Source organism: Apteryx rowi, unplaced genomic scaffold, assembly GCF_003343035.1.
Source record: "Apteryx rowi isolate R43461 unplaced genomic scaffold, aptRow1 scaffold_703, whole genome shotgun sequence".
In the NCBI taxonomy this organism is placed as follows: Eukaryota; Metazoa; Chordata; class Aves; order Apterygiformes; family Apterygidae; genus Apteryx; species Apteryx rowi.
In genome coordinates, this window is record NW_020450987.1 from 324,521 (window position 1) to 350,549 (window position 26,029).

Genomic DNA, 26,029 nt, shown 5'->3' on the forward strand with positions numbered 1-26,029 from the left:
ATTTTAATTTTCTACGGCCATGAGCAGCACTACAGGGTCTTAGAAACTGAAGGACCACTGTCCTGAACTAATGCCCACAGAGTAACAAAATGATCAGCCAACTAGAGAAGTATTAAATTTGCTAAAACTACTAGTGTTTGTTTTTAATAAAAATAATTCAAATATATATTATGCAAATACCTGAGATCTTCAATTTCCTTGATATAATTATGAATCATGTTGCTAATTTCTTCATTTCCTTCTCCTTTGAAGGAGAGAGAGAGGGGGAGAGGGAGAGAGAGAGAAAGGGAGGGCAAGAGAGAGAGAGAGAGAGGATGATGATAACAGTGTAAATATTTGATTACAGCTTACAGCTACTGGGCACAGGGTACCAGCAAAGAGAAATGGCAATCTGGGCTACCCATTTAGATCTTATCTGATTTGGGAAATATTTCCTCCTAAGTTGGACAGGTTTTTGGTTCACTGAAAAACAAGTTTTATTAGCAGAATTGTAAAAACAGGAGCTTCGTCTATACTGAGCTTTTTTATCAATCCACTTGCTGGGTAAGAGAATTTTGGTTTGGATTCCTTTCCTGCACCCCTGCTCTGATTAGCTCAGTGTAGAGAGGAAAATTTAGCATGCAAGTTTCACTTGCAGAAAGTCTGAAATATCAATTTCTTCATTTTTCTTCTTTTTGTGTTCTGTGATCAGTATTATTAAAAAATAACTTTTTCTATTTCATTTGTTTTCCACATTAGCACCTTTTAATAATGTATGTGCCATAAATCAGAGGAACCTGACAAACAATCAGGACAAACAAAAAACCCAATGCATTCATGGCATTTCAACCAGTTGATTGCTTTATGAGGTGAATGGGTCCTGAACCAAAGCAAAATAGTTAAGTCTATGTATAACTAAGCACACAATTCCTATCCAAAAAGATTATTTCACGTTTCATGTTGCTCACAGTCCTCAATGAATGGCCAAATCAGGGTCCCAAATGATTTCTCTTAGTGGAAGTTTCCAGAAATACAGAGGAAAGTGTTGATGGGGGCCTTTTCCCTGCCCAAAGCAGGTCCTACATTACCTTTTTCAAAGGCATCACTTTGTTCCAAGGGACCCATGAAGCAAGAACACATAAACAATTTATGTTCATAAACATATTAGGCAGTTCAGCCACAGAGGACACATGCACACAATATACCTGCTCTGGCTAGCAGCACCTGGTTGGCCTGATCGCTCATAAGTTGCGTTATTCTGGCTCTCAGCGCATCAACAGTCTCTTGCATTGCTTTAATTCTCACCCGCAGGTTGTTGTTTTCTGTTTGCAGCATAGCATTTTCATGAAACATGTCATTGATGCTTTCAACACCTTCTTCATCTATAATCCTTTTACCCTTAAGAAAATAAATATACTTTGTTATTCATAAAGTCTAACCCACGTAGGACAACTTTTTAACTTAGCAAAGGCAATCCACAGAGTTCTTAACATTCCAAAAAAATCGGTCTTTCCGATAAAGATATTGGTCTTTCCAAAAGTTTACTACAGTATGGAAAGTTTTCAAAATATTAGTGTCTGGCTAGCATCTTAGCATAAGATGGGTCCTGCATAATTCCATCTTAGCCTGAAATAGATGTTCTTGAAGAGGTTAAGAAATGAGAAGACAATTCTTAAATAAATCAGGACACTCTTTCAAGCATAACAAAGAAAGACGACACTGTTTGGTAAGCACACTTATCACTAAAAACATCTGTTTTTCAATTAAAATTCCAGGAAGAAACGGGCAGAGTGTAGTAGGAGTATTTAGCTTGTATAAATTAAGATGAATTTTTAAAACACAAATTGTTTTACCTCTCTGGTAAGATTTAAAAGTAATATACAACAATTGTTCTTATATCCACATATGTGACAACCTAACTGTGGGGATTTTCATTTTAGAAGTGACTGCTTCCCATTGCTGAGCATGACAAGGTGAATCTTTGCCTTTCAAAAAGCAAATAGCAATACAGCATATGTTGATGTCAACGGCATTCATTGATGCAACCCCAAAAATATAATCTAAGACTTTTAAAAACATCTGATAACGACCGGAATTAGAAGTGTTGTATAAGTTAAGGTTATTATTCTTTTTTTTTTAGTACAAGAAGCAGAAGTACTCAAAAGAAAAACAAGCTATAAAACTACAATCACTTTACAGCAGAAAAAATACTAGAAAGATACACTTACTGTTTTGTATTCCATGAGTTCCATCTGCAGCCGTGTAATCTCACTGCGCAAAGCATTTATTTGTTGACTAGCCCTGTCCTGATTAACCATCACCTTGTTTTTGATGTTTCGTGCCCGATTGGCATACTTTAATGTGTTCAAGGTTTCCATGAAGTCTCGATCCGAAGGGCTCACACATGCTATCATGAGGGTTTGACTGCAAATCAAGAACAAAAAAAGGAGAGACAGACTAACAGACCTTCAGGTAGAAGGTGAAACAGGAGTAGTGACTTCAAAACATTTGTGAGAATTTTCATGCTCCAACTCACTAGCAAAGAGTGTCAACCACAAAGTTCCAGCTCTGTTATGTCTTGTATCATCCTAGTATAACACAGGAGATGCCAGATCATTAACTGTGTAAAAATATGTAAAATTATAAAAACAATTAACTGGTTCTCCTAGAAAAGCTTTTCAAGGTGAATTTACTTTGCTTGATCATACCTAAACTGGGATTTAAGCACTTAAAACAACCCTAAAGTCCCAAATAGTGATTTGGATCATCCAGTTTTCAAGGACTGCCTATTCTCATTAATTCATGAGGTGCCTTATTCTGAAAGTTGCCTGAATGCTTATCTTTAGATGCCCATGTGTGCTCAGAAATGCCTAAGGTACCTATGATCTACCTAGGGTTCTACTGAGATCTGAATTGCCTGAATTCTTCAGCTCTGAACTATCTCCAGTTCTCTAACAAAAGCCCCAAAGCTAGTATGTATCTCCTTAGTACATCTGTCCATAACTGCACTTATTTCATGGTGAGGTTTTTTGTTTGTTTGTTTTTTAAGCACCACTGCTTAAAAAAGCACCACTTCCACAAAAAGCAGCAGGACCGGAGCTCTAGGCCTGAGATGCATGCACAACATCCTCCATGTTCTTGTCACACCCTCCAGCCACCCCATCATGGGATATGCAGGGTGAGAGCATACTCCCTGTTCCAAATGAAGGGCTGAGCAGAAAAAAAACCTTCATTCCAACCCAGTGTCTTAAACACTCAACTGGGAGGAGGCTGAACTGAGGTTCTCTCTGAGCTCCCTGGAACAGCAGAGAGAACAGCCCCAAGGGGCTGCAATCGGAGCCCTTGTTCTAGCTATGGATCACACGCTGAAGGTGCTTACATGCCCTAAATTCTCAACAGAGGGAAATACCCACATTTGAGGAAGTGGATCCTCCCCCACTCCCTGTCAGGTTTTAGAGGCATCTGATTCTCTTTGCTGTCTGTGCAACCCCAGATGGCTGCACCTGGAGGACCACACTGTCTCCAGGGCAATGGAGCAATAGCTGTATTAGGCAGACTGAATCCTGATCCTCATCTTTTGTAATTTCAGACTTACACAAACTAATTACTGCAACCCTCTGTGAGGCCGACAGTTATCTTCACTGTACACATTGGGAAACTGGAAAGAGTAACTAGCCTGAGGATATAAGAACAACTCAGTGTATAGGGCTAGAATTCAGCAGTTCTTCCTTAGCCCTCCTGTGTACCTTTGTGTCAATTTGCCAAGCTGCTGGAGTTCAGTTCTAAAGACAAGAATATGCCAAATTAAGAATAAATTTTAAATTCCAGCATCAGAACTACTTGTGCTTTACATTCAGACTACTGATTCTGTTAGCTGTCTTGAACACTGAATAACCTGAATTCCGCTTTCCAATGAGAATTTTATAGTGGATTATTTTTTGGATGCTGTCAAGTCTACTCCCTTCTTTTACCATTTGTTTAAACTCAAAAAACCCTCCAAATCTAAGGAAGTTATTAAAATTTTTATTTTTCCTACGATATGCTATAAAATCCTTCCAAAAAAAATCAGCATTCCATATTTTTACATGAATATGCCTTCAAAAAACACTAATATTTTTATATGCTGCTTCAGAACTGTTACAGCATTATGTCTAGATCAGGATTATGGTGAGAATAGTATACAATGCTTTCACCATTGACAGCTCTGGATTCACTACAAGCTAACATGAATCACAGAATCACAGAATGGGTGAGGTTGGAAGGGACCTCTGGAGATCATCTAGTTCAACCTCCCTGCTCAAGCAGGGTCACCTAGAGCAGGTTGCTCAGGACTGCCCAGGCAGCTTTTGAATATCTCCAAGGAAGGAGACTCCACAACCTCTCTGGGCAACCTGTGCCAGGGCCCAGTCACCCTCACAGTAAAGAAGCTTTTCCTCAGGTTCGGACGGACCTTCTTGTGTTTCAGTTTGTGCCCATTGCCTCTCCTCCTATTGCTGGGCACCACTGAGCAGAGCCTGGTCCCATCCTCTTGACACCCTCCCTTCAGATACTTATATGCGTTGATAAGATTCCCCCCTCACCTTTCTCTTCTCCAGGCTAAAGAGTCCCAGCTCTCTCAGCCCTTCTTCATAGGAGAGATGCTTCAGTCCTTTAATCATCTTAGTAGCCCTCTGCTGGACTCACTCCAGTAGCTGCATGTCTCTCTTGTACTGGGGAGCCCAGCACTGGATGCAGTACTCCAGATGTGGCCTCACCAGGGCTGAGTAGAGGGGGAGGATCACCTCCCTCGACCTGCTGGCAATGCTCTTCCTAATGCACCCCAGGATACCATTGGCCTTCTTGGCCACAAGGACACACTGCTGGCTCATGGTCAACTTGGTGTCCACCAGCACTCCCAGTCCTTCTCCGCAGAGCTGCTTTCCAGCAGGTCAGCCCCCAACCTGTACTGGTGCATGGGGTTGTTCCTCCCCAGGTGCAGGACCCTGCACTTGCCTTTGTTGAACTTCATGAGGTTCCTCTCCRCCCACCTCTCCAGCCTGTCCAGGTCTCTCTGAATGGCAGCACAGCCCTCTGGTGGATCAGCCACTCCTCCCAGTTTGGTATCACCAGCAAACTTGCTGAGGGTGCACCCTGTCCCTTCATGTAGGTCATTGATGAAGAAGTTGAACAAGACTGTACCCAGGACTGACCCCTGGGGGACACCACTAGCTACAGGCCTCCAGCTAGACTTTGTACCCCTGATCACAACCCTCTGAGCTCTGCCATTCAGCCAGTTTTCAATCCACTTCACTGTCTGCTCATCTATCCCGCATTTCCTGAGCTTGTCTATGAGGATGATATGGGAGACAGTGTCAAAAGCCTTGCTGAAGTCAAGGCAGACAACATCCACTGCTCTACCCTCATCTACCCAGTTAGTCATCCCATCGTAGAAGGTGGTTTGTTAAGCATGATTTCCCCTTGGTGAATCCATGCTGACTGCTATCACTACCAGTAAGTCCTTTTAAGTATTTGCAAAGAGAAAGGATAACATGGACTGTAATATCTAGGGTAGCATTTGGAAGGCTAAGGAACAGGCTAACAGAAATCTATTAATCTGATTTCCCAGAGAAAAAAATGCATATTTATTAAAATTTAGCCTTCCCATACTTTTTGGTAGCTAAAGCATGGGTAAGAAATTATTTAAATTGTGTTACAATGTATACCCCTTTCTTAACAGCAAACTGCTCATTTCACTTGCCTTAAGATTTATATTCTATACATAAAAATAGGTTGGATTTTCCACACACACATGCAAATTTAACATCAGTCAGAAACAGACAAAAATAATATATCTTAATTCTATCTCCTTGTAAATGCTCTGGAATAGCATTTGCAATCTGCACAGTGTACACTGCATTATGTGATTTCTTCCTGAAGGACAGGAGGGGGAGCAGCTGAACTATATGACAGGAAAAAATTTCAGAGTCAAATTAAAATAGTATTTCAGTAGAAGTGTAATTTTACAACTAGTTTGAAAAATGTGCATTAGCCAGTGTATTTTATATAAAATTTAGTTGACAATTCTATTCATAACTAGCTAATATCAGCGAGAGCTTAGAATAGTTACGGTCTTGATTTCTGTTGATTTTTTCATATTATTGGATGTCTTCCTCCCTTAAATTCTTTTGAAAATTCTAGCCCTTATTCCACTTGCTTTATCTGGCTCTTTGATTTTCTCAGATTGCAATGCTGCAAGATATTACTGAAGTTATGTATCTGCAGAACAAAGCAATTATTTAAGAATTCTCTTCCACTTCTGCATTTTGTGAAATGCTCAGAATACTTCCTGCCCTCCTAAAGACAGCAGTCAGTTTTCTCAGATTAAATAAAAGTACTATCTTGCTAAAACATGCTCAGCTCCCTTTTGCATTTCTACATGTTCATGCTACAGGTCTGCTTAGACAAAGCTTCCAGAGTTGAAGCCTCTGTTTTATGTCTCTGCACAATGTATGTACAGAGCAGTTTCATACAGACAATTCTGGTGATACAGTAAGGTTCTTTTTATGAGGGTCTAATTCAGCATCAGATAAATGGACATACACATAATATATCCTAAGATACACAATGTTTAAAAAAAAGAGATGGTTAGCACATGTGATAAGCCTGCTTGTTCAATGAAAAGGGGTATTTCACGCACGGAAAATCTGACATTCACACAAGACTCCTATGCATGTTGATCTGAGCAGACTGCGAAGGCAAGCCAGTGCCCAGGGAGAGAGTGGTCTCAGCAAGCCAGTCTAATCTGCAAATCTGGTTTGTGCACCCAAGCTAACAGATGGCAATATACCCTGATGCACACTACCAAAAGCCCAAGGAGAGGCATTAGTCAACAGTACAGCTTTCCTGTGAGGTAAGCCTGACATCTAAATTATTATGAATGCCTGTGTAGAAACACCTGCTCACTTTAGGTCCTCCTCTGGCTCTTACAGGGAGCAGTTTAATCAGAAAAACATCTATGATTACTTTAAAAGATGAAATGCACTTATTTAAAAAAATACGTGCACAGTATCATTACTCCCCAAGTCTTAACCCTTCATTTGCATCACAGTCATCTCCACAGTAACTAATTTGAATGACAGTAAAGGCCTGGCTGGAGAAATAAGTGAGTGCATGCAGTAACAGGGAGGACAGGGCAAACAAATCCCCACTGTCAGGCAGTTACAGGACCCACATGTATTTAGAAGTTCAGGCATAAAATCTTTTCAGTGATGATGACTGACAGCAGTAAAAAATACTAATAATAAAAGAGAGATTTTTGCCATATCATCTAGCTATAAGCAAATGCACAGGCTTGCCCCATGCAGCTAACAGTTTGCAACACTACCTCAGAGGGAGGGAAAATGCATGCAGAGGGGGAACGAAGGGAAATTGGTTACAAAAAACTCAAGAAGGGAACATATCTTAACACAAAAACACAAAATAAAAGAAGTTATAATGGCATTAGTCAGATGAAATTCTCAAGGGAGGTTTACAATAAAATACTTCCAGGATTTTTGCATGACATTTTACAGTATTTTATAACTGTACAAAGACAGACAGACACCTCCTCCACATTACCATACTGTAATACATCAAATGCTAACCATTGCTTAATTATTAAGATAAGCTCCATTTAAAAAAAGGGAACAAAAAAATCTCTGCTTGAAGCAAAAAGTCATTATGGCTTTAAACTATGCTCTAATTAATAAGGCTATGACACAATAAAGTTATATAACATTTAAACTACCTATAATCTAAAGGTGTCTTAATGGAAAGGACTTGCCCTTTAACTGGAAATGGTAATTCCTAAATAACTGGAAGCCTCAGGTCTAGTAAACCTACAATAGCACTGAAAAGGACAATGAAAAAAACCTCTTTCCTGCATTACCAGAATTTTCTCTCAAGACACAAATTTATTTTTGGAACCTGCCCCCAACAAAGAACAGGGTGACTATTTTTACCATTGTTTAAGCTTTATCCTACTTTGTCAAGATCACATATTCATCCACACTCATTCACAATGACATGTGTAAAATGTTCCAGTTTTCATACCTGTTTCCCCCAAGAGAGTCTTGAAGTAGCCTTGTAAGTTTTGAATCTCTGTATGGTACATGAGTTGCCTTCTTACTTTTGTCTCCCAGTGCACTTATTACATTGCCAAGTGCCAGCTATAAAATACCAAATCACATAACACACAAGTTAGAATCAGTTAAGTAGTTTTATTTTAAAATCAGCTATAAGCAGAAAAAATGAATATGCCCATAAAAGCTAACATAATTTTAAAAAATCTAAATTTTCACATTTCCATACTATCAACATGAATCAAATGATTCTTACAATCTGGTATCTTCAAGAATAAAGAGATTAACACAATTTATGTACACTGCTTACTGATCCAACACGTCAGTCACAGTATTTACTTTTGATGATGATTAAAGCTCGCATTTATTTCTTACAGTACCTATAGGTTTTTTTTAATTAATTTTATCAAATTTGCTTAAGAGTTAGAATAATATATGTGGTGCTAATACAAAAAAACCAGAATTTACTACCTCTACAGATATGAAATAAGATATGTCTGAAAAAAACCTAAGGCTTGAAATTATGTAGTTCAGGACAACCTTATTCTGTTGTTAAATTGAGTCTAATTAATGTTTTTAAACAGCCTAATATTTGGCTTTTGTAAAATTTTTAAATGTGCAACTTCACGTGCTTCAATAACCAACTCATATGCCAAACTGAAGAATATTCCTCTAGATGGCACACTATACAGCCAATTCTTAATATAGTCTCGAAAATGGTCTTACTGCATCCAGCAGTTGTAGAACTGTGTATACACTACATTCCCTAAATGCTTTAAAGTGCTTAAATCTCTTCCAATCTATGTTTTCCAAAGTTAAGAGGGTTTGAACTCATTGTAAATGAAAGTTTTGTTATCATATAACATACTACTTTTTTCACACTGATTTTCACCTCTGTGCATTTCACATCACTTTTTTTAAAGACACATTTACTTCATTTAAAAACCCAAACTTCTATTAGCTTTGGCTTATATCAGTGATGAAATTGAAGCAAGTTCTCTTCCATTGGCTATAGAATATAGCCTGTGTTGTGACAGGAAGAGAACTGGAACAACATTCCAGATGCAGAATACCTCTCTGGTACTAGAAACTGGGGGGGGAAGGCTATTTAAAGACATGTTTTCACATGTAAAATGAACTTGTGTTACTGAGTCTTTAATAGAGAATTGCACAGAGCCTCCACAGAGCCAAGCAGTTCAAAACAAAGGGCCAAAACCACATAATCTTGACTGATAATCACCAACTTGATTTTTCAGTGTAGTTATAATTAAACATTTAATAGTTCAATTTAAAAAACTGCATAAAGAGCACAATGCACCTAGTCAAAAATATAAATTGATGTTATCAACTTTAAAATTATCTTTCCACTTACAAATGTTTTGCCTAGGGTTGTTTTACATTATGTTTAGTAATTACAACAGAGAAGCACTATTCCTTGATCAGTTCAGCTTGTTTGTTGTTCATGTTTTATGTGCCTGTACCCCTTGTAAACTGCTTGTAGTTTTCTCTAATTGTTTGGGTTTTTCATACAACAAGAGATGAAAGGAATTCTATGATATCTTTTAAAAGTTAAAGTAACTAACTATATTTTACAACAGTTATGAGTTACCAGCTGGAATCTAGTGTAACCCAGAAAATGTTAGTAAACCAGAATCTGGTAAGAATCAATATATATTCTTATGGCTCATGCCGTAGTCCTTGTCCTGCACATGGATGTATTTCTACTTCAGGGATTACTAAAAAAAGTGATCCAAAAAGGAAGAGAAGATGGTACCAACAGCATACGGAAACAAGTTATTTAATCTTACTAAGCCACAGTTGATGGAAATGCCTTCCTTTGCCCTTTCTCCTGTAGCTCCTGTTCGCTTTAACCTTTCAGATCCTGCTAGATCAACAAAATGGAACTTGGCAGTAAGAGTTTCAAACTCATTCATCTGAGAGGATTCAGATATTATCCTGTTATCTGTGGCATTATCCTGAAATAAAGAAAGAATCCATAAATATCAGCAAGATCTTTTACATTAACATAGTTCACTGCAAAGTTCAATCCACGGTTATTTTACAATACCTATTCTTCATGTCCGTCTCCTCCCTTATTTACTAGTTTTCTTTAATAACAGAATTTCCTAAAAGCTATCTCCATTTTAGTCATAAATATTATGCTTGAAGGCCCAGCTCTATATGGATACCAATTACTTCTAAGTATGGGGTACAACATTTCTTGATAGGGGAAAGAATACATATATTAAGAAATACAAAAGAGGTCATTAAGGAGGACAATAATATTTGTATCTCTCCTGAAATAAGTCTTAAATCAATTGTCAGAGGACAAAGTCTTCAAAAAAAAAAAAAAAAAAAAAAAAAAAAAAAAAAAAAAAAAAAAAGATGGGGGGGGAGAGATATTACCCAAAAGATCTACCAAAACCACTTAGTCCATAAAATCTTAGTAGTTTGGCAGGTCTCTAATCCCCATCATAGTTTTCCCTGTTCCGTGAGTCTGCTTTTTAAAATTTTTTATTTTATTAAAAAGTCTTCTCAGCAACCAAGTGTTCTGCCAGCACTTCTGACTTGGCCAGGAAATAAGGACAGGGGAAGGAACAAGGGAGAAGGAAGAGGTCCCGTTCTTTTCAAGTAAGTTGCAGTTACTGGCTTTGGTGCCTCGGTCAGTGCAGAAAGCCTGCCAAGGAGCTCAGTGCCCCACGGGCGGGTGGGTAGCAGCTAGTCAGCCGCTTTCCATTTCACATCCCAAAGCACAGCACTAAAAATAGCTTCTTTCATCAGATAATTCCAAACTTTCTGTCTATTAGTGTAGCTGTACCACATATCATGTAGCTTTATTTTACTCAAATGTCGTTAGATCTGTTGTCATGAAAGCACCACTGAATGAGAAGAGAAACATCTTTAAAGTACTTGCTTCTTGGCCTTCCCGCTCAACTCAACACAGGGCAATTTCTCCCTGTCTTCCATGACAGCACATAATATGCACATATCCAGTGAACACTGGACTTATAATTTTATTCACACAACCCATTCTACAAGCTTTATTCAAAATTTCTATCACAATCTCACAATCAGCATGTGTTTTTCCTTAAAAAAAGGAAAGAAAAAACCCTCAGGTATTCCATGGCAATGATCTTTATATGCCCTTGATCAATTAGCTAGCAGCTCCCTTTGCGATTGCAAGGAGCAATGTGTGTGGTTACGGATCCAGCCATTCTCACAGTAGTTAAGCACTTTGTTTAAGTGATTTCCTTTTGTAGTTGCTTCAGAAGGGAGTATGAATTCCCGCCATTTTTACGACAGCTGGCCTGTCACTTGCTGATAATCTGACAGTTACGCTGCTACTGGATCGCACTCCCTCCTTCCCTGCCCTCAGTCATTGATGAACACATCCTTTCATTCTGGCTAATTTAGTAAAACACATAGACGTCCAGAAACTTCTGAGAAGTGCTGACAGCATGAACACAGCGAGAGGAGAAGCTCTTCCACGCGCCGCAGTCCCAGCTGCCTGCCCACGCACTGCCGAGCTCCTCCTGCTTACAGCGAGGAGACAGGCAGACAGCCACACAGCAGCCGTCACCCGAGGAGAAACTGAGTTGCCCTAGGAACAAAGGTCTCCTGAAACTGTTGTCTACAGAAGGCAGCAACGACAAACTTGAGCTGCATCTCCCCTGGCCACCATTTCAAGATTAGGATTAATTTTTATTCCAGGAGTCTTCAGAGGCACAAGTCAGGTGTAGTCTCCACTCTGTAAACACTGCAGAGGCAGAAGAGACTGCCATCTTAACAGCTGAGATTCAGCATCCAGCAGTGTTATATTCCAGATAATCTGATTATCTTGCTCATATTCCCCAAAAATGGAGAAACAAAACACAGTTTGACACCAGGCAGAAAGTGGCCAGCCATTCCTCCTTCTAACACAACCCCCTGTTAAAAACCAGGCATTGGCAGGTAGGAGTCATCCAACGCTTGTTTGCTGAGCACAGAGCTGAACCAGAGCCGGGGGTGCACCAGTGGCCAGCAGGTGGCTGAGCTGACCACCAGCATGAGCCACAGGACGGAGCTAGCCACCAAGGGAGTTACACCGCCAGCCTTCAACAAGACTTCCACGCGGACAGGGTCACCAAGCAGTAGCCGAGGGGCCTTTTCCAGACTGAGCATCACGTCAATCCCTCCCGACCAAGACAACAGGTCAGCTGCCTATGTTGTCTGCTCAACAGTTCTCAAATAAAAAACACACTTTGTCTTGCTTTCTAACAGATGTATAAAGCATATCAACATACCACACAGGACCAGGGATGGACCCTCATTCTGCCTGCAAATGATTATTTGTAGTGTTAAAAAAGAAAAAAAATCCAATACAGATCTTTAAGCATGTGGAACAAAGAATCTGCATGTAAGGTACTCAAGTACTTCAAAGTTCACTGAAGTAAGTCTTTAAAAATGATAACTTTAGAACACTAAATTAAAACCCCGTGAAGGTATTCATAGCTTCTACAAGCATGAATTTATTCAGAACTCCTCTGTAAAAGATACACCAACATAAATTAATAACTGAAAATTCATGTGAAAATGATCTTCAAGATAACTCTGTGTATGTTCAGAGTATAAATTCCTGCTTAAGTGCATAGAGTTACAACATATGTGAACTCCAAGTATGTATCTATCTATATATATACACTTTTTTTTTTTTTTTAATAAATGCACTAAGCTTCAGAATCCTATGCTTTCTCAACTTTCTACTTCCTCCTTGTTGAATATCAATACATTATCAGGAATATTCAGCACTTCCAGTTAGCTGACTGCAAGTTTAAGCCCACTAACTACTAACATACTTAAAAATGCTTTCCCAATTAAAGACAAATTATATTTTAACTTTCTTGTGCATGATGCAATAAGATACTGAAGAAAATGGGCAGATTCATGTAAGAAGGCTGGATTTCACTGTTGCCTCTGGCTAGAAGTTGGTTACATATGCACAGATTAAATCAAATTATTATAATGCTTAGAAAATTCATTGAGCATGATGACTACTGTAGCATCTTTACTAAATGCAATTCAAATAGCAGTGGCTGAAAAAACAATATTCACATTTTGAAAAATGGATACTAAAGTGATGTTTAATAACAGCCAAGATACGTACAGTGTTAAACGCAGGGCAAACTCTGGTTTGACATAAGTGTATGGTAAAGATAGCATGTGACCGTGAGCTCTGAACATTCATCTGAGTACTGGCAGTGGTTCGAGATAAAGCTCCCAGCTTCAAGCATTGCATCATCTAGAAAGAAGAGAAGTACATTTCGTTTGCCATTTAAATAAACAAAAGACATTGAATGTAATAAGTGTTCCAATAACTTATTTGGTTGTTTTGGATACAAATAAGCCGGTTTTTCTTTGCTATTGTTCCAGTTTCTGTACATGAAAAGCACAAGGATTCATAAATAAGCCAAGTTTTTTGTGGCTCTTCAAAGAAATCATTTAAATCTTTATTCTTTGTATCCCTCTTTCTACTGTTCCCTGGTAGTAACATCAAACTTTCTTTCATTCACCTGTGGCAAAAGTGTACTGCAGTACAATCACTGACATTTGTATTCCAATTTGCAATGCACTAACACTTACGAACAGCAGTTTACCTCACATCAGTCATCTTTAAAACCTCTTCTGCCATAGTAAAAACAAAATGTGAGATTTGGGAGGGTAGCTTTACATATATGCCAAAATTTTGACTCCCAGTGGAACCACACTGTTAGCATAAGGCTGTTTCTAGTATTAAATGGAATGCACTTAATCTCAAAGAAGAGATTTAACTCTACAAGAATTAAAAAAAAAAATTCAGCTACAGTTTACACAAATTTCATGTGATGCAGAAAGTTCTGATGCAGCAAAAAGAATAACTTCTAAACTGCTTATGTTAAACAGAATAAAAACTATGGATATTTGCTTCTCCTTTGTCTGCTGAATTTTTCTCTGGAGTTAAGGTTTGAAAACTTAAAATCACCCCTGTCTCCTAAGCAAACAAGAATGAGAAAAATATGAAAGTTTTACTGACTTTTATCAAAACATACAAACAACATATTTTTTTAAATGGCACTCATTATGTTATAATTTTTTTATTTTTATTTTTTATGATCACCTCTGATTCTCCATTCACAGTTCGGGTTGTAACACCCACTGTATAAATTCCTCCAGTTGAATCTTCATGTATTTTGATATTTGATTTTTTATTCTTTGCATCAATATCACGTGTGGTATCAAACAGATCAAGAATTTCTTCATTGTAAAGCTAAGGAGAAAAAAAGGCAAAAAGAAATTACTTTAGGAACAATTCCTCTAAAGACTAATAAATCTATGCCTGGCATGTACAGAACATTTTAAAAATTTACCACAAGCCAAGGCTCTCAGTAAGGGATGCTGTGAAAATACAACCTTAAAAGGACAATAGGATGGATACTAAACAGTTGCAAATTAACTCAATCTGCACACCTTACTGTTATACCACCTAAAAAAGCAACTTGCTCCGCATAGTTAGATCCAGGAGAAAACTCTTGTCGGGACAAGGCAAGGGGATCCAGTCAGTACCAGCAGAACAACGGCAGAAGTTTTTTCTGTGGCAGGCTCCTCTCGGCACTACTGCTGTTAAGCTGCTGTCTTCAGGTTCAGCCTTGGCCTTTTCTTTTGTTCTGCAGCACAGCTGGCTGCACCCCTCCCCAAACACTTCAAACTCACTCCGCTTGCTTCTTACCATCATAGCTTTTCTCATTTTCTCCCTTTTTCCTTAATAATTCTACCTCTTTCTTTTAAATAATCTGTTCCTTCCCTGGGAGGAATTTAATGTATAATACTTTTTGTGCAAGCTGCTTATTACAAGTCAGTATGTCAAAAAAATACTAGGGCATGGTTTCTAGAACAGGGCTTTCTGTACTCTTCTTTCCTACAGTTCCTACACTTTCAACCCCCAAATTTAGCTATAACTTACAAGCGCAAATTTCATATGAGCAACAACAACAATTTACTACATGTTTCAGGCTGCCTAATATTTACTGGATATTTCACAGGGTCTCCTGAAGAAGTACGTATACAGTTAATGGTTTTTCAACTCAGTATCATTAAGTACCCCAGCAGCTCAGACTTATAGGGCATCCAAACAAGGTAAAGTAATGATATTAGAACCAGCAAAAACATCAGAAAGAACTACGAAGTTATCAGTGCTGGAGGAGCTGGATTATAATTTTCCGACCAAGAGCATGCTGTGGGTTTCAGGAAATGTGTTTAGATCCGATTGAAGACACCATGGCAAACGAGAGATTCAAACAGAGGAAAAGCAGCCTCTCACTCAGAATCACAAGGCTCACTCAGGTCTCTAAAGATACACACCGGAACAGCTCCCAGTGTCTTCATTCAGTTATACCAATTCACACCAGCAGGGTTTAGCCCAGAGCGATTAAATCACCAATCAAAGTCCTTAGGTAAAGACCAAAGAACCAATGTAAAAGATTGGTATAAATCCAATATACTTCATTACAACTGAAAACAAGAGACTTTCTCCTCTCAGGAGTGAAAATCCATCCATGAATAGAAAAGGCTGGGCATTTGCGAGTGTGATGCTTTTAATTCTTTTCATATTGAAAAGGAACTGTACTTAACTACTATGCATAAATATTTAAAGTAGGAGTTACCTTATTAATATTTTACTTGCTAAGTTTAAGCATTCAGATGCCACAAATTAAAGAGAGGACCCTGATAATGCACCAATAACTGCATGGGACTGCATATGCCTATCTTTTCCAAAAGTAGAGCAGGAAAGCAAGGAGGTAAGAGAGACTTCCAGGGATAAAAGGAAAGCAAGTAACTAGCAAATGGCAGTCACTGTTCTTAATAATTTTTGAAATTATCCAGCTGTCAGACTTCAAAGTTATTCTAAAATAGAGTTTGGCTTCATCTTGTTCAGGGGACTCAATTCCTTATGCAACCTAGCCCTAATGGTAAATAGAATGTTTGCGAAGAAAAAGGCTTTCACGTCCTTTCTGATACAAGAATAGTAAAAAAAAAATACTTAACTAATCAGAAAAAGCTTTTTCTGAGAACCTCCAGCTTAGCTTCAGTGCAACAGAAAACTAAAAAAAGTTACTTTTTTCTTTTTTTTTAAGTGAGAAGCCATCACACTTTATTTAACCTTACTCTAAAGCACAACAAAGTTTTTAGTAAGTACAATTCATCTGAATTATGTTGCAATTTAGGTGCAACAGCCCATCATACAATTATCACTGTAACACTCAGCTATTGGTCTGTATTTTGGGACTCTCACAGTCACAGCAACATTTGTAATGTTTTGTCACAAAAACCTGAAATTCAGAAATTGTCCAAGTGGTATGGTTATTACTCATGTTGCAGCTGCCTAAGTAGAAAAAACCTGGAGCTCCCTGCTGTTCCAGTGGAGGGAGAAGAGAAGGGTAGAGCCCTCCCATTACCATTCACAAGCGTATAGTCTCTCCAGACAAACATTAGCCAGAGCTTCTAGAATCTCTGCATAAAGTTAAACGGTGACAAGTGTATACTAGTGAAAAATAATGCCAGTTTGTTAATCTTTAAAAGAATTATAGGAACATATGACTAGTGCACCTAGTTTGCCTCAGCAGTAATAAAACCAACAGCTTTTCTCTTGGGTAATGTAAGAACTTTTTTTCCAAAAGACAAAGTAAAGTTGCAAAACACTGAATTAAGCAATATGCATTTACAACAGATTCTCCTTAAAATATTCTCCTTCCCAGTGCGGTTTAAGTATTAGATTTTGCAGCTTGGTAGTGAATATAAATATGTTAAGCCCAAACCAAATCAGTTTAAAACACACAGTTACATTGACAGGAGACACAGCATAAAAGCTGCAAGACTTAAACCAGAAGGTGTTTCAAACTGGAAAGACCACAAATATTACGGCTTCTCTTACTGTGTTTACAAGAACACACAGAGGCAACAGTTTTTCCACAGCAGAAACCTAGATCTATGCTCTGGGGACAATGAAAGTGGAAACAATGACACTGAAACTCAATCCTAACCCACTCAGAATCAAAAAAAAAAAAAAAAAAAACACCCACACAAACAAAAGAAAACCACACTATTTTTATGCTAGGTTTATTGTTTTATGAAAGAAAGCTAACAAGTCTACTAAACAGATTTTGAAAGCTAAAGAAATCTATGGCCAAATTATAAAAGCAGGCAAAGCATGGCTCACTGTTCAAAGGCATAAAACACAACTGATTTTTATAAGTTACTTGCTTTAAAGTTTTAGAAAGAAATACAAAGCAGCAGCAGCAACAGGCCCTGTGAACAAACGTGTAGTATAGAAAAGGGTAAGTGATGCTTATTACAATTGTTTCTACACTTCAGAATAACCCTGCAAAGGAAACTTCTAAAGTTACTGGAATAAGATAAAAGGGCTCTTTTTATAAGTTAAAGAGCCAAAGAAAACCCCATAGTTTCCTTTTAAAATCGTGAAAATTAATTAAAACATCTTGTGGGAGAAGAAACAGTGCAAAAGTAGTAACCAGCAAAATTGTTTCATTAGCTTTCCAAAAATATATGAATAGTTATACACACAAACACATATATGCACAAATACGTAGTATCCTTACCTCTAAGAACTGTGCATTCACTTTAAAATCTGGAGGTGGAAGTCCTTGTTTAATAGCAGCTTGTTTTTTTTCTTCAATACATCTAAAAAGATGCTTAACAGCACGTGATATAATGCCTTGTTCCTCTTCTGTTATGTTGACATCAAATCCAGTTCCCATGGTATACGTTTTCCCAGCACCTGTCTGAATTGAAATAGTAGTCACTAGTACTCATTAATTAATGGTGCCAAATCATCACAAAGAATTGCAGTTTGTGAACACCAGTGCTAGACAAACTAAGTCACACTTCTTATTTTTACAATATTAATATGCACAAGGAGAACAGGTCATTTTGAAAAAATGGATAAACAGTAGAAGCTGGACAAATTCTACTGTTTATCCACAGATCAGACACAACACAGGCAAAGTCCCGTTCAATCTTTCACAACCTTTCCCCTACAAGCTTCCTCTAAGCTGCTTACATCAGGCTTGAGTTACCATCTCCGAGGTCAAAAGAATAGTTAATGTTTTCAACTGAGATTAATTAAAGCATATATTTCAGATGTAATATCATCATTTGCAATTCTTCATTGAAGTAGATCAAATGACTCTCTTAATTATGGTGTCTGAATATCTCGGGTAGAAAATTACCATTGTTTTCATTTTATAGACAGCACCTAGGAATACAAGCAAGCTGCACCTTCACTAGCAAAATTCCTTAATTAAAAGCAAAGTCCTACAAAAGACAGCGTAGTGTTGAGTTTTCATTTAATTAGTGGGTCAAGTCTAAGACAAGAATAGCATCACATAGTTGATTATAATCAACTGAACTAGATCTGCAAACTGCTTTGTTTCACTAGGACTAGACTTCACCTAGCTAACTTGAGATCAGTCATTTAACATGGTCAGATTCAGCATCTTACCAAGACCAATTTTTATGCAATCAATTCCTAAGGGAAAATTCAGAAGACAATAATGCATTTAAGTTCCCTATACCATGTTCAATGACATTTCAGTTTTGAAGAATAAAAATTACTGAGAGGGCATCTGTTCTCTATAAGGAGTTCCCTGACTTTGGAACCCACCCACCCACCACGTTTTGCCCACAAATGATCAGGCCCAAGCTTTTTCAGGGTCTATTAAAAAGCTCCTTTTCCTCCAAGCATCCAAAAAGCATAAAGGGATGGAAAACTGCTCGGACAGCATCTTAGTACAACATACCACTATAAATCAAATGAATAAATCACTAATTTGTATTGCTGCTTTAGGGATGAATTCAGGAATTATACGGACTCATGCTCTTGTCAACATTACTATCAATTCAAATGTACTACATATACACTTCTGCCGAATTTCAATTGCCATTCTGCACAGACAGAATCCGTACAAACTCATAAACGGTCTTCTAGAGAATGTCTTCTTTAAAACAAAACCAAGACACAAAAAAACAGGTTAATGAATTCTGAAAATTAAAAGAGAAAGATCAGTTACAAAAACTGTTTAAGCTTACTCCAGAATAAATACTTCAAATGAAATTGTAAAGCTTACTTGGCCATAAGCAAAGACAGTGGCATTATATCCTTCAAAACAACCTTCAATCAGTTTTTCTATACACTGTATATAGATTTCTTCTTGCTGCGAGTCAATGTTAAACACATAGTCGAAAGTGAAGGCCTTATCTTTTCCCAGGAACACTTGAGGTTCACCAGGTGTGACAGATGTACAAATATGGCATCCTTCAATCTTCTCTTTGGCTAGCTGTGGTCTAATTCTATTTAAGAAAAAACAAAAAGAAAATTAAAATTCTCATCATTAGAAGAGGAGCATACAAATAACGCAAATAAAAAAATCTGAAAAGAATTCCTTACTGAAAAAAATTATAATTTTTCATCAAGCCAGGAAACTTCCAGCTGTCCAACCCAAACTACTGACTGTATCAGAGCTCCACTCATACAAACCTTCATACAAATAATGTTATCTTCCTTGAAGGTTCACCTGCCAACATCAAGCTGATGACTTGCCTAGAAGTCTGAATGTTTCTGTATGTATAAGATGCACTACTGAAGAGTAACTTGCATGATCTGTTTCAGGCTTTAAATCAAACTTTCTAGTTTTATCAGACTACTTGCTGCTTTCACTGTAAAAAGGGATTTGTTATAGCAATGAATATAAAAAAATTCAGAGTAGTTCAAAATTCAAGTAGTAATTTGGGAGCAGGGACTCCCAAAGCCTATGCAGCATCTTAAACAAAAGCTCCTTGCTGTCATAGCAAGGGGAGGGCCCAGGTTTCTTCCTTTCTATTGAACTAAAAGGAATTTTGCCGCAGCAAGAACACCTCAATTAAATGTTTCATTTTAATGAAGTAACAGATCTCCACAGGAAAAAAAAGAACAATTTTTAACAAGTTCTAGAAGTAAGAATGTCTCAGTTCCTCAGTAATTCCCCATTGAAACAAACTTCAATTTTTGTTTCAGTTCAGTTTCTGACAAGCTAGTTTATAGATAAACACAGCCATCCTAATCTTCTTGTATTTTATAATTTTATCAATACCTCTGTATTCTTAATACTCTTATGGTATCGTCAAAATTGAATTCATATACCTAGCTCTGTAACTAAAGAAGATTGTGGAAGCCTGTAACTCAATTTTTTTTAATGGTTAACTACAGGAAGAAAAACTCTGGCCAACATAACATTATTCCACCTGTAATTAACTAATAATTTATTTAGTGAATTGCTTTTTTTTTTTTTTTTTTTAAGATACATAAAGCACTTCCAAGTTCTCAAAGCAAAAGCAAAGTTAAAACACATATAGCTTAAGAACAGCAGACAACAAAGAAGGTTACATAAAAGGGCAACGAAACAGTGGTTCAGCTACACACAAACAAAATGATGGAAAACTATATATAGATTCTCCATTTAAATCAAACTTTGAGTACCTCTATTTACCTCAGTGTTGTTACTTTCAGTTATGCAAGGTCCGAGTTGAAGAGAGAGAGAGAGAGATATATAGATATATAGATATACACATATATATATATATATAGGGTATACTTTAAAGGCATACATTCATTTCATATTCTGTGCTTTAAAGGCTGAGTCTACATTAGTGTTTTGGCTTGGACTAGCTGTGCCATTTTGGAGCAAATTGCCCCGACAGCTCTGCTTACCTATCACATCTTGGTCTGGATTATAGACCAGTTTCAGTGTGCAAAAATTATATCCCTTCCAGAGGAAACTAAGCCAAAACACTCCATGCCAGGCAGACATGAAACTTGTTCCAAAAATCTAATGGGGAAACATAAGGGCCCAAAGCTACCTGCTGATCTACTGTTAGTGTGCCAAAACACTTGCTAATGTAGAGATGGCCATCTCTAGCAACTCTGAATGATGAACAGGCTGTGGCAGACAAATTCAAATTATATCATCACACAGATACTTTAATTCAATTAAGAAATATCTTGGACGAATGATACTGAGCATGACGCATCATCTTTTTATTGCAGATAAAATTTTTCATCACAGTATGTGCATCGCTATCAAGTGCTTTTCAAAATTTGTATTCAAAAGGTTTCATTATATCCCAGCATTTGTCACTTTAAAGAATAGCCATAATTTATTTATAAGGTTTCCTACACATTAATTCCTTTACAGAAAGTTCATAAATATCAGTAGGTGCCTCCCTCCTAGCACACCCTCTAGTACACAGTGGAAATTAAGCAATCCTTTGAAAATATCATTAAAGGACCAATTATAGGATGTGTAAAAGGCAGTTTCTCAGTCAGAAAGAGATAAATATTCTATAAAGAGTATTTGCATTTAAGGACATGCAGTTTTTAATACAGGTCACAGACCTTCTCCATCATGCATAATCATTAACATAAGCTTTTTCTTTAAAAGAAATGAGAATGCTAAACAATTCAGGAGTTAAAGCTCCTTCACTATCAAACAACTTAGTCCACTGGCAGTTGTTTCCACTAATCCCAAAACTTGAAGAATATGTATATGAACATGTAGTAAAGTTGCTTTGTTCTAAATTAATGAACATTTTGTAATAAAGCAGCTTTTATTTCTAGGTAGATGGAGATGGCCTTCAAAGAGAAATTCATCATATGCCTTCCCTAAAAGCACTCTGCACAACTGGAAAACTGAGTTAATAAAACATAGCATGTCACCTCCAACACTTCAAAGTTAGAAAACGACAACGAGGCAGGTTCTTTAAAAACTATTCCATTTATTTTAGTGTCTTATATTTTAATGCCTTGAAGTCAGTCAGAGGGCAAGTTTCTTTTTAAGACAAAGTACTCTTCCAGTGTAGATAGCACAAAAGCAACCAATTGTTCTTCCAAGTATGAATTTTGAGGGCTTCTCAAGTTCCACAGGTACTTCTCACATTTATCTTCTAGTAGAGCAAAGACTGCCAAGACCTTTTCTAAAAATCAAGAAGGAAACCACACTTCTGAAATGAAGTAGCCTTTTATGTATCCCAAAAGACCAGTTTCCCCCTCAGTTCCAAAAGGCTTTTACTACTGACCTGTAGAATGAAGACTGGCAACTAAACAAAAATATGAAGAGTTTTGTTCACATATTTTTCATTCTGTCTGGTAAAAAGAGGTCCAAAACTAGCTTTCGACACTGAGGAATTAATGCAATTACGACAGATGCCAAATACTTCTCTCCCTTCTCCAATACTAAGTAAAGACTCAGAATGACCACAAAGAGGAACAGTATGCCTAAAATATCAACAATTTACGTGATAAATTTGGGGAGTTACAGGACTGTCAAGCAAGCAGTTTTGACATCAACTTGTAGACCTCCCATGAGGATTCTCATAGCGAGCTCCCTGGTCTGCAACTGAACAATACATACAAGCACTCTGCTGTCATAAAACCCAACGTAACAGTAAGATGCAAGTGCTCCGTATGTGCCTATAACCACGCCTCAGTAAGACGCTATTCTGGAGACCAGATGAGCTGAAGGAAATCTGTGCCAGAACTAGCAGCTTCTCACTGGATCAAGCACTTCCACTGGGTTATAACACAGTATCTAGAGACACAGTAGTGATGACAGTATCCTTTTTCCCTGACTTGCCACTAAAACTGAAGGAAGTGCTAAAAGAGAAAGAAGTTACATCAGAATGCATGCAACACCAAAATCACCCTAAACAAAACCAGACCTCATCAAGAAAGCTACTCCCTGAAGTAGCTTCCCCTCTCACTTCATAATGGCTCTTAACGAATGTCCCATTCTGCCACAGAGCAGGAAGATAGTACTCAGACAGAGATCACAGCTCCGTCAGGTTTGAGAGACATCTCTTTCCCAAAAAGGATGTACAGACTAAAGATCTTCATCACCTCAACCTCTTTTAGCAACATAATATAACTTCTTGCCTAGCCAAGAGCTCAGACAACAAGGTCTTGAACTACAGCACAAAAGATTTGTCATAAATGTAATCTGTTCAAGGGGTACTTTGTGCTCTGAGATCTGTACAGTTCTGTAGGTATGTTTTGCAGCACGCTAACTCAACGAGCTTGATAAGCAAGCAATGAATGCCTTCCCTTCAACCACTTCTGAACACTACAAAGGGATTGCATGAAAATCACGACTCAAGAAGTCTAACTATTTATACTGAATGCACAGTCCAGCAAGTCTTAGTCTTCCTGTAAGCCAGCTTCTTCTCTAGCACTGCCTGTAGTAAAGATTTCCTCTCCCCCCCCAACACACACACATCAAATAGGGAGGTGATTTTTCCTTCTGCTTACAGCCAAACCTTTTCCACTCTCAACACTTATGTAGTCACTTCTGTTACTATTACAGGCAGCACCCATGCTTTAAAATGTGAAAAAGCTCCTTTTAGTCATCTCTCCTTGCTATTTCCTAGTCTGGCAGCCTGCCACAGTGGTTTTTCTCCAGGACCAGTATGACTTCACCCATTTCATCTTCTACATGGCCCTATCTCACTTGTTTTTCAGGCTACTCTTAATTGTACACAGTCAGGTTTCTTCCACCTATTTCCAATCACATCTCTGTAGAAGTGGCAGCTTCCCAAAGGACATTTTGCCCTGCATCCTTCTCTCTCCTCCTCTAGAAAACATGAACACACCCAACTGCTGTTTATGTTAAGCGTACTTTGCAGAGCCTGCAGGCCACACACATGAAACTTAATCCCATAAATCTACTCTGGCTCAGCACATTGGGACAAGCTGTCTAATTGGGGATGGCTAAAATAGCATGGTGGCATAGTAATGCACTGTACTGTACTAGAATTAATCTCTCTCAGTAGAATAGGTGCATTATGACTCTGCTAAAAAACAATGTCAGCTGGAAAAGATTCCCTGATTATACAGTTTAGGGACTAAAGCAATCGTCTGGTTGATAGCCTGTGTTATGCAAGACATCAGACTTCCCAGAATTAATTCTTGTTTGAACTAGATAATAATATCATATCTTTTTGAAAAGCATCCTATCTTAGTTTATTTCCAGGGATGGAAAACTGTCCCAATGATTAAAACAAACAAAATAATCCTTTCAGCCACTGATCAGTTTTACACCTCTGCCTGATCAGTCAAAGAACTCCTCATTATCTAATTTCTCCCCCAAGAATCTCCCCGCAGCTAACAAACTGTGATGAAGCCATTCCTTAATTTCCTGTTTCACATATACTGAACAAACTGAGCTCAGTGTATTTTTTAGTTTGCAGCTCCATGTGAAATATTACAAATATTACTCTACTGTAACAAAGGGCAATTATCACAACAGTTACCTTATACTTTCTCAGCAGCTCTACAGAACAGCAGTAAGCTAACAGGAACTTTTAAGAGTGACCTATAAATGGCAAAGCACTGAATTATTGGGGTTTTTTTTATAGAAAAAGTCACAGATTAATCTTTCAGACAGCAACAACTAGCTAAAAGTTGAATGTTGGGAAAGAAGAAAAGATGACAATGATTTCCCATGTAAAGTTCATTTTCATTAAACTCTGTTGCGGGGGAAGGATTGCTTTCATCTTGCTCAGGAAAGCCTAGATTCAACCATCACTGAAGCCAGAGGTAGTACCGAGTAGGAGATAAACTAACCTATAAACCCAAGAGTCTCCAATACTCATCTCTTATTAAATTAAGCCTATTAAATTTAGCACAAATAAAAATTTCACTTGTGAGTATATGAAATATTAAATCCAAGAGCACCTAATAAAACAGTTAATGAAGTGCAGCAGGCAATATTAACTGGGAAACAAACAAAAAAATCCTCCCTCAGACCAGAAAAAAAAAGCAGCTTTCTGCCATTCATTTGGCCACGCAATTCCCTTTCCTTTCTATTCCACTACGTTTATACTTGTCAAATCACTCTCATTAAACACCTTCCTTCACAACAAGCGCCGGGGCGGGAGCCGAACAGATTTCATCTCAAGGACACTTAATATTTCTGCTTGCATAAATTTTTCAGTATTCTTACAGGCACAGATATGAAGCTTGCTTGCTGCTTTTTCAGTATTTCCCAGTGAGATCACAACTATAGTATTTGAACACGTTAATCTGAATTAGCTGATCAGTATATTAATTCTTTAACTCTTAACAAGGTTTAAAGATATGGAAAAAACATGGCATACAATAAATGCCAGGTCTACCTCTAGCTAACAGAGCCGTTAGGATGCAGGAAGCCACGTTCCAGTTCACGGCAGCAAGCACAGGCCTCACATTATGAGTTTCTGTTCTGGTTGCCAGCACTTTGTAGCACACTAGCTGCTACACCTCTATTTCCTGTGCAAACACAACCTGTGGTGTTAAATAATTATTCCTTTTAAAAATTCTTTTATTTGGAAAGTTATTATTCAGCAACCTTTAGTACACACATAGCTCTGTAATGTACTTCTTAGCATTTCCAAAGAGGTTTTTTTGGCAGCCAATGAAACAAACATCAAAAGTCTGAGGGCTGCTTTATTACACTTTTGCCCTGTTCTTTTTTTCCTCCAAAAAACACACACACATACCCCTAACTTTTCAAAACAAAAAGTGTGAAAGTATCACAAACCAATACCTCACCCTCCAACCCAACTCCTTTCACAGTAATAACACAACTGATGAAATTTTTTTTACTCCACTTCAGAATAACACAAACTACAAATCAAATTCAAATATAGGGCCTACAAATAACATTGCACTAAGTGATAACCTTCCCGTAATTTTAGCATCAAAACCACCCCCTATGTTATTAAGGGAAACTACAGGTGAAGTCCAGGCCATTTGACTTATGCTTTTATTTTTTATTTCAAGTGCCAGCTAGGCAGTTCTCTCCAAGCAAGCAATAAACACACTGCACAGTCAGTAGCCCTCAGTGTCCTTCAGG

At 37.8% G+C, this 26,029-nt stretch overlaps 1 protein-coding gene across 1 annotated transcript in view; it reads right to left on the minus strand.

Moving 5' to 3' along the window:
* The window catches only part of KIF21A (kinesin family member 21A), a 63,560-nt gene extending 44,107 nt beyond the window's left edge, over nt 1-19,453 (minus strand). The window contains exons 1-9 of the mRNA XM_026087129.1: nt 19,235-19,453; nt 17,708-17,890; nt 14,212-14,361; nt 13,222-13,356; nt 9,887-10,054; nt 8,050-8,165; nt 2,208-2,403; nt 1,185-1,377; nt 181-244 (exon numbers count right to left, since the gene is read on the minus strand). Coding sequence (XP_025942914.1) covers nt 181-244; nt 1,185-1,377; nt 2,208-2,403; nt 8,050-8,165; nt 9,887-10,054; nt 13,222-13,356; nt 14,212-14,361; nt 17,708-17,866 — 1,181 coding nt within the window. The 5' untranslated portion in view covers nt 17,867-17,890; nt 19,235-19,453. The remainder of the gene's footprint in view (nt 1-180; nt 245-1,184; nt 1,378-2,207; nt 2,404-8,049; nt 8,166-9,886; nt 10,055-13,221; nt 13,357-14,211; nt 14,362-17,707; nt 17,891-19,234) is intronic.
* Between the last annotated feature and the right edge of the window lie 6,576 nt (nt 19,454-26,029).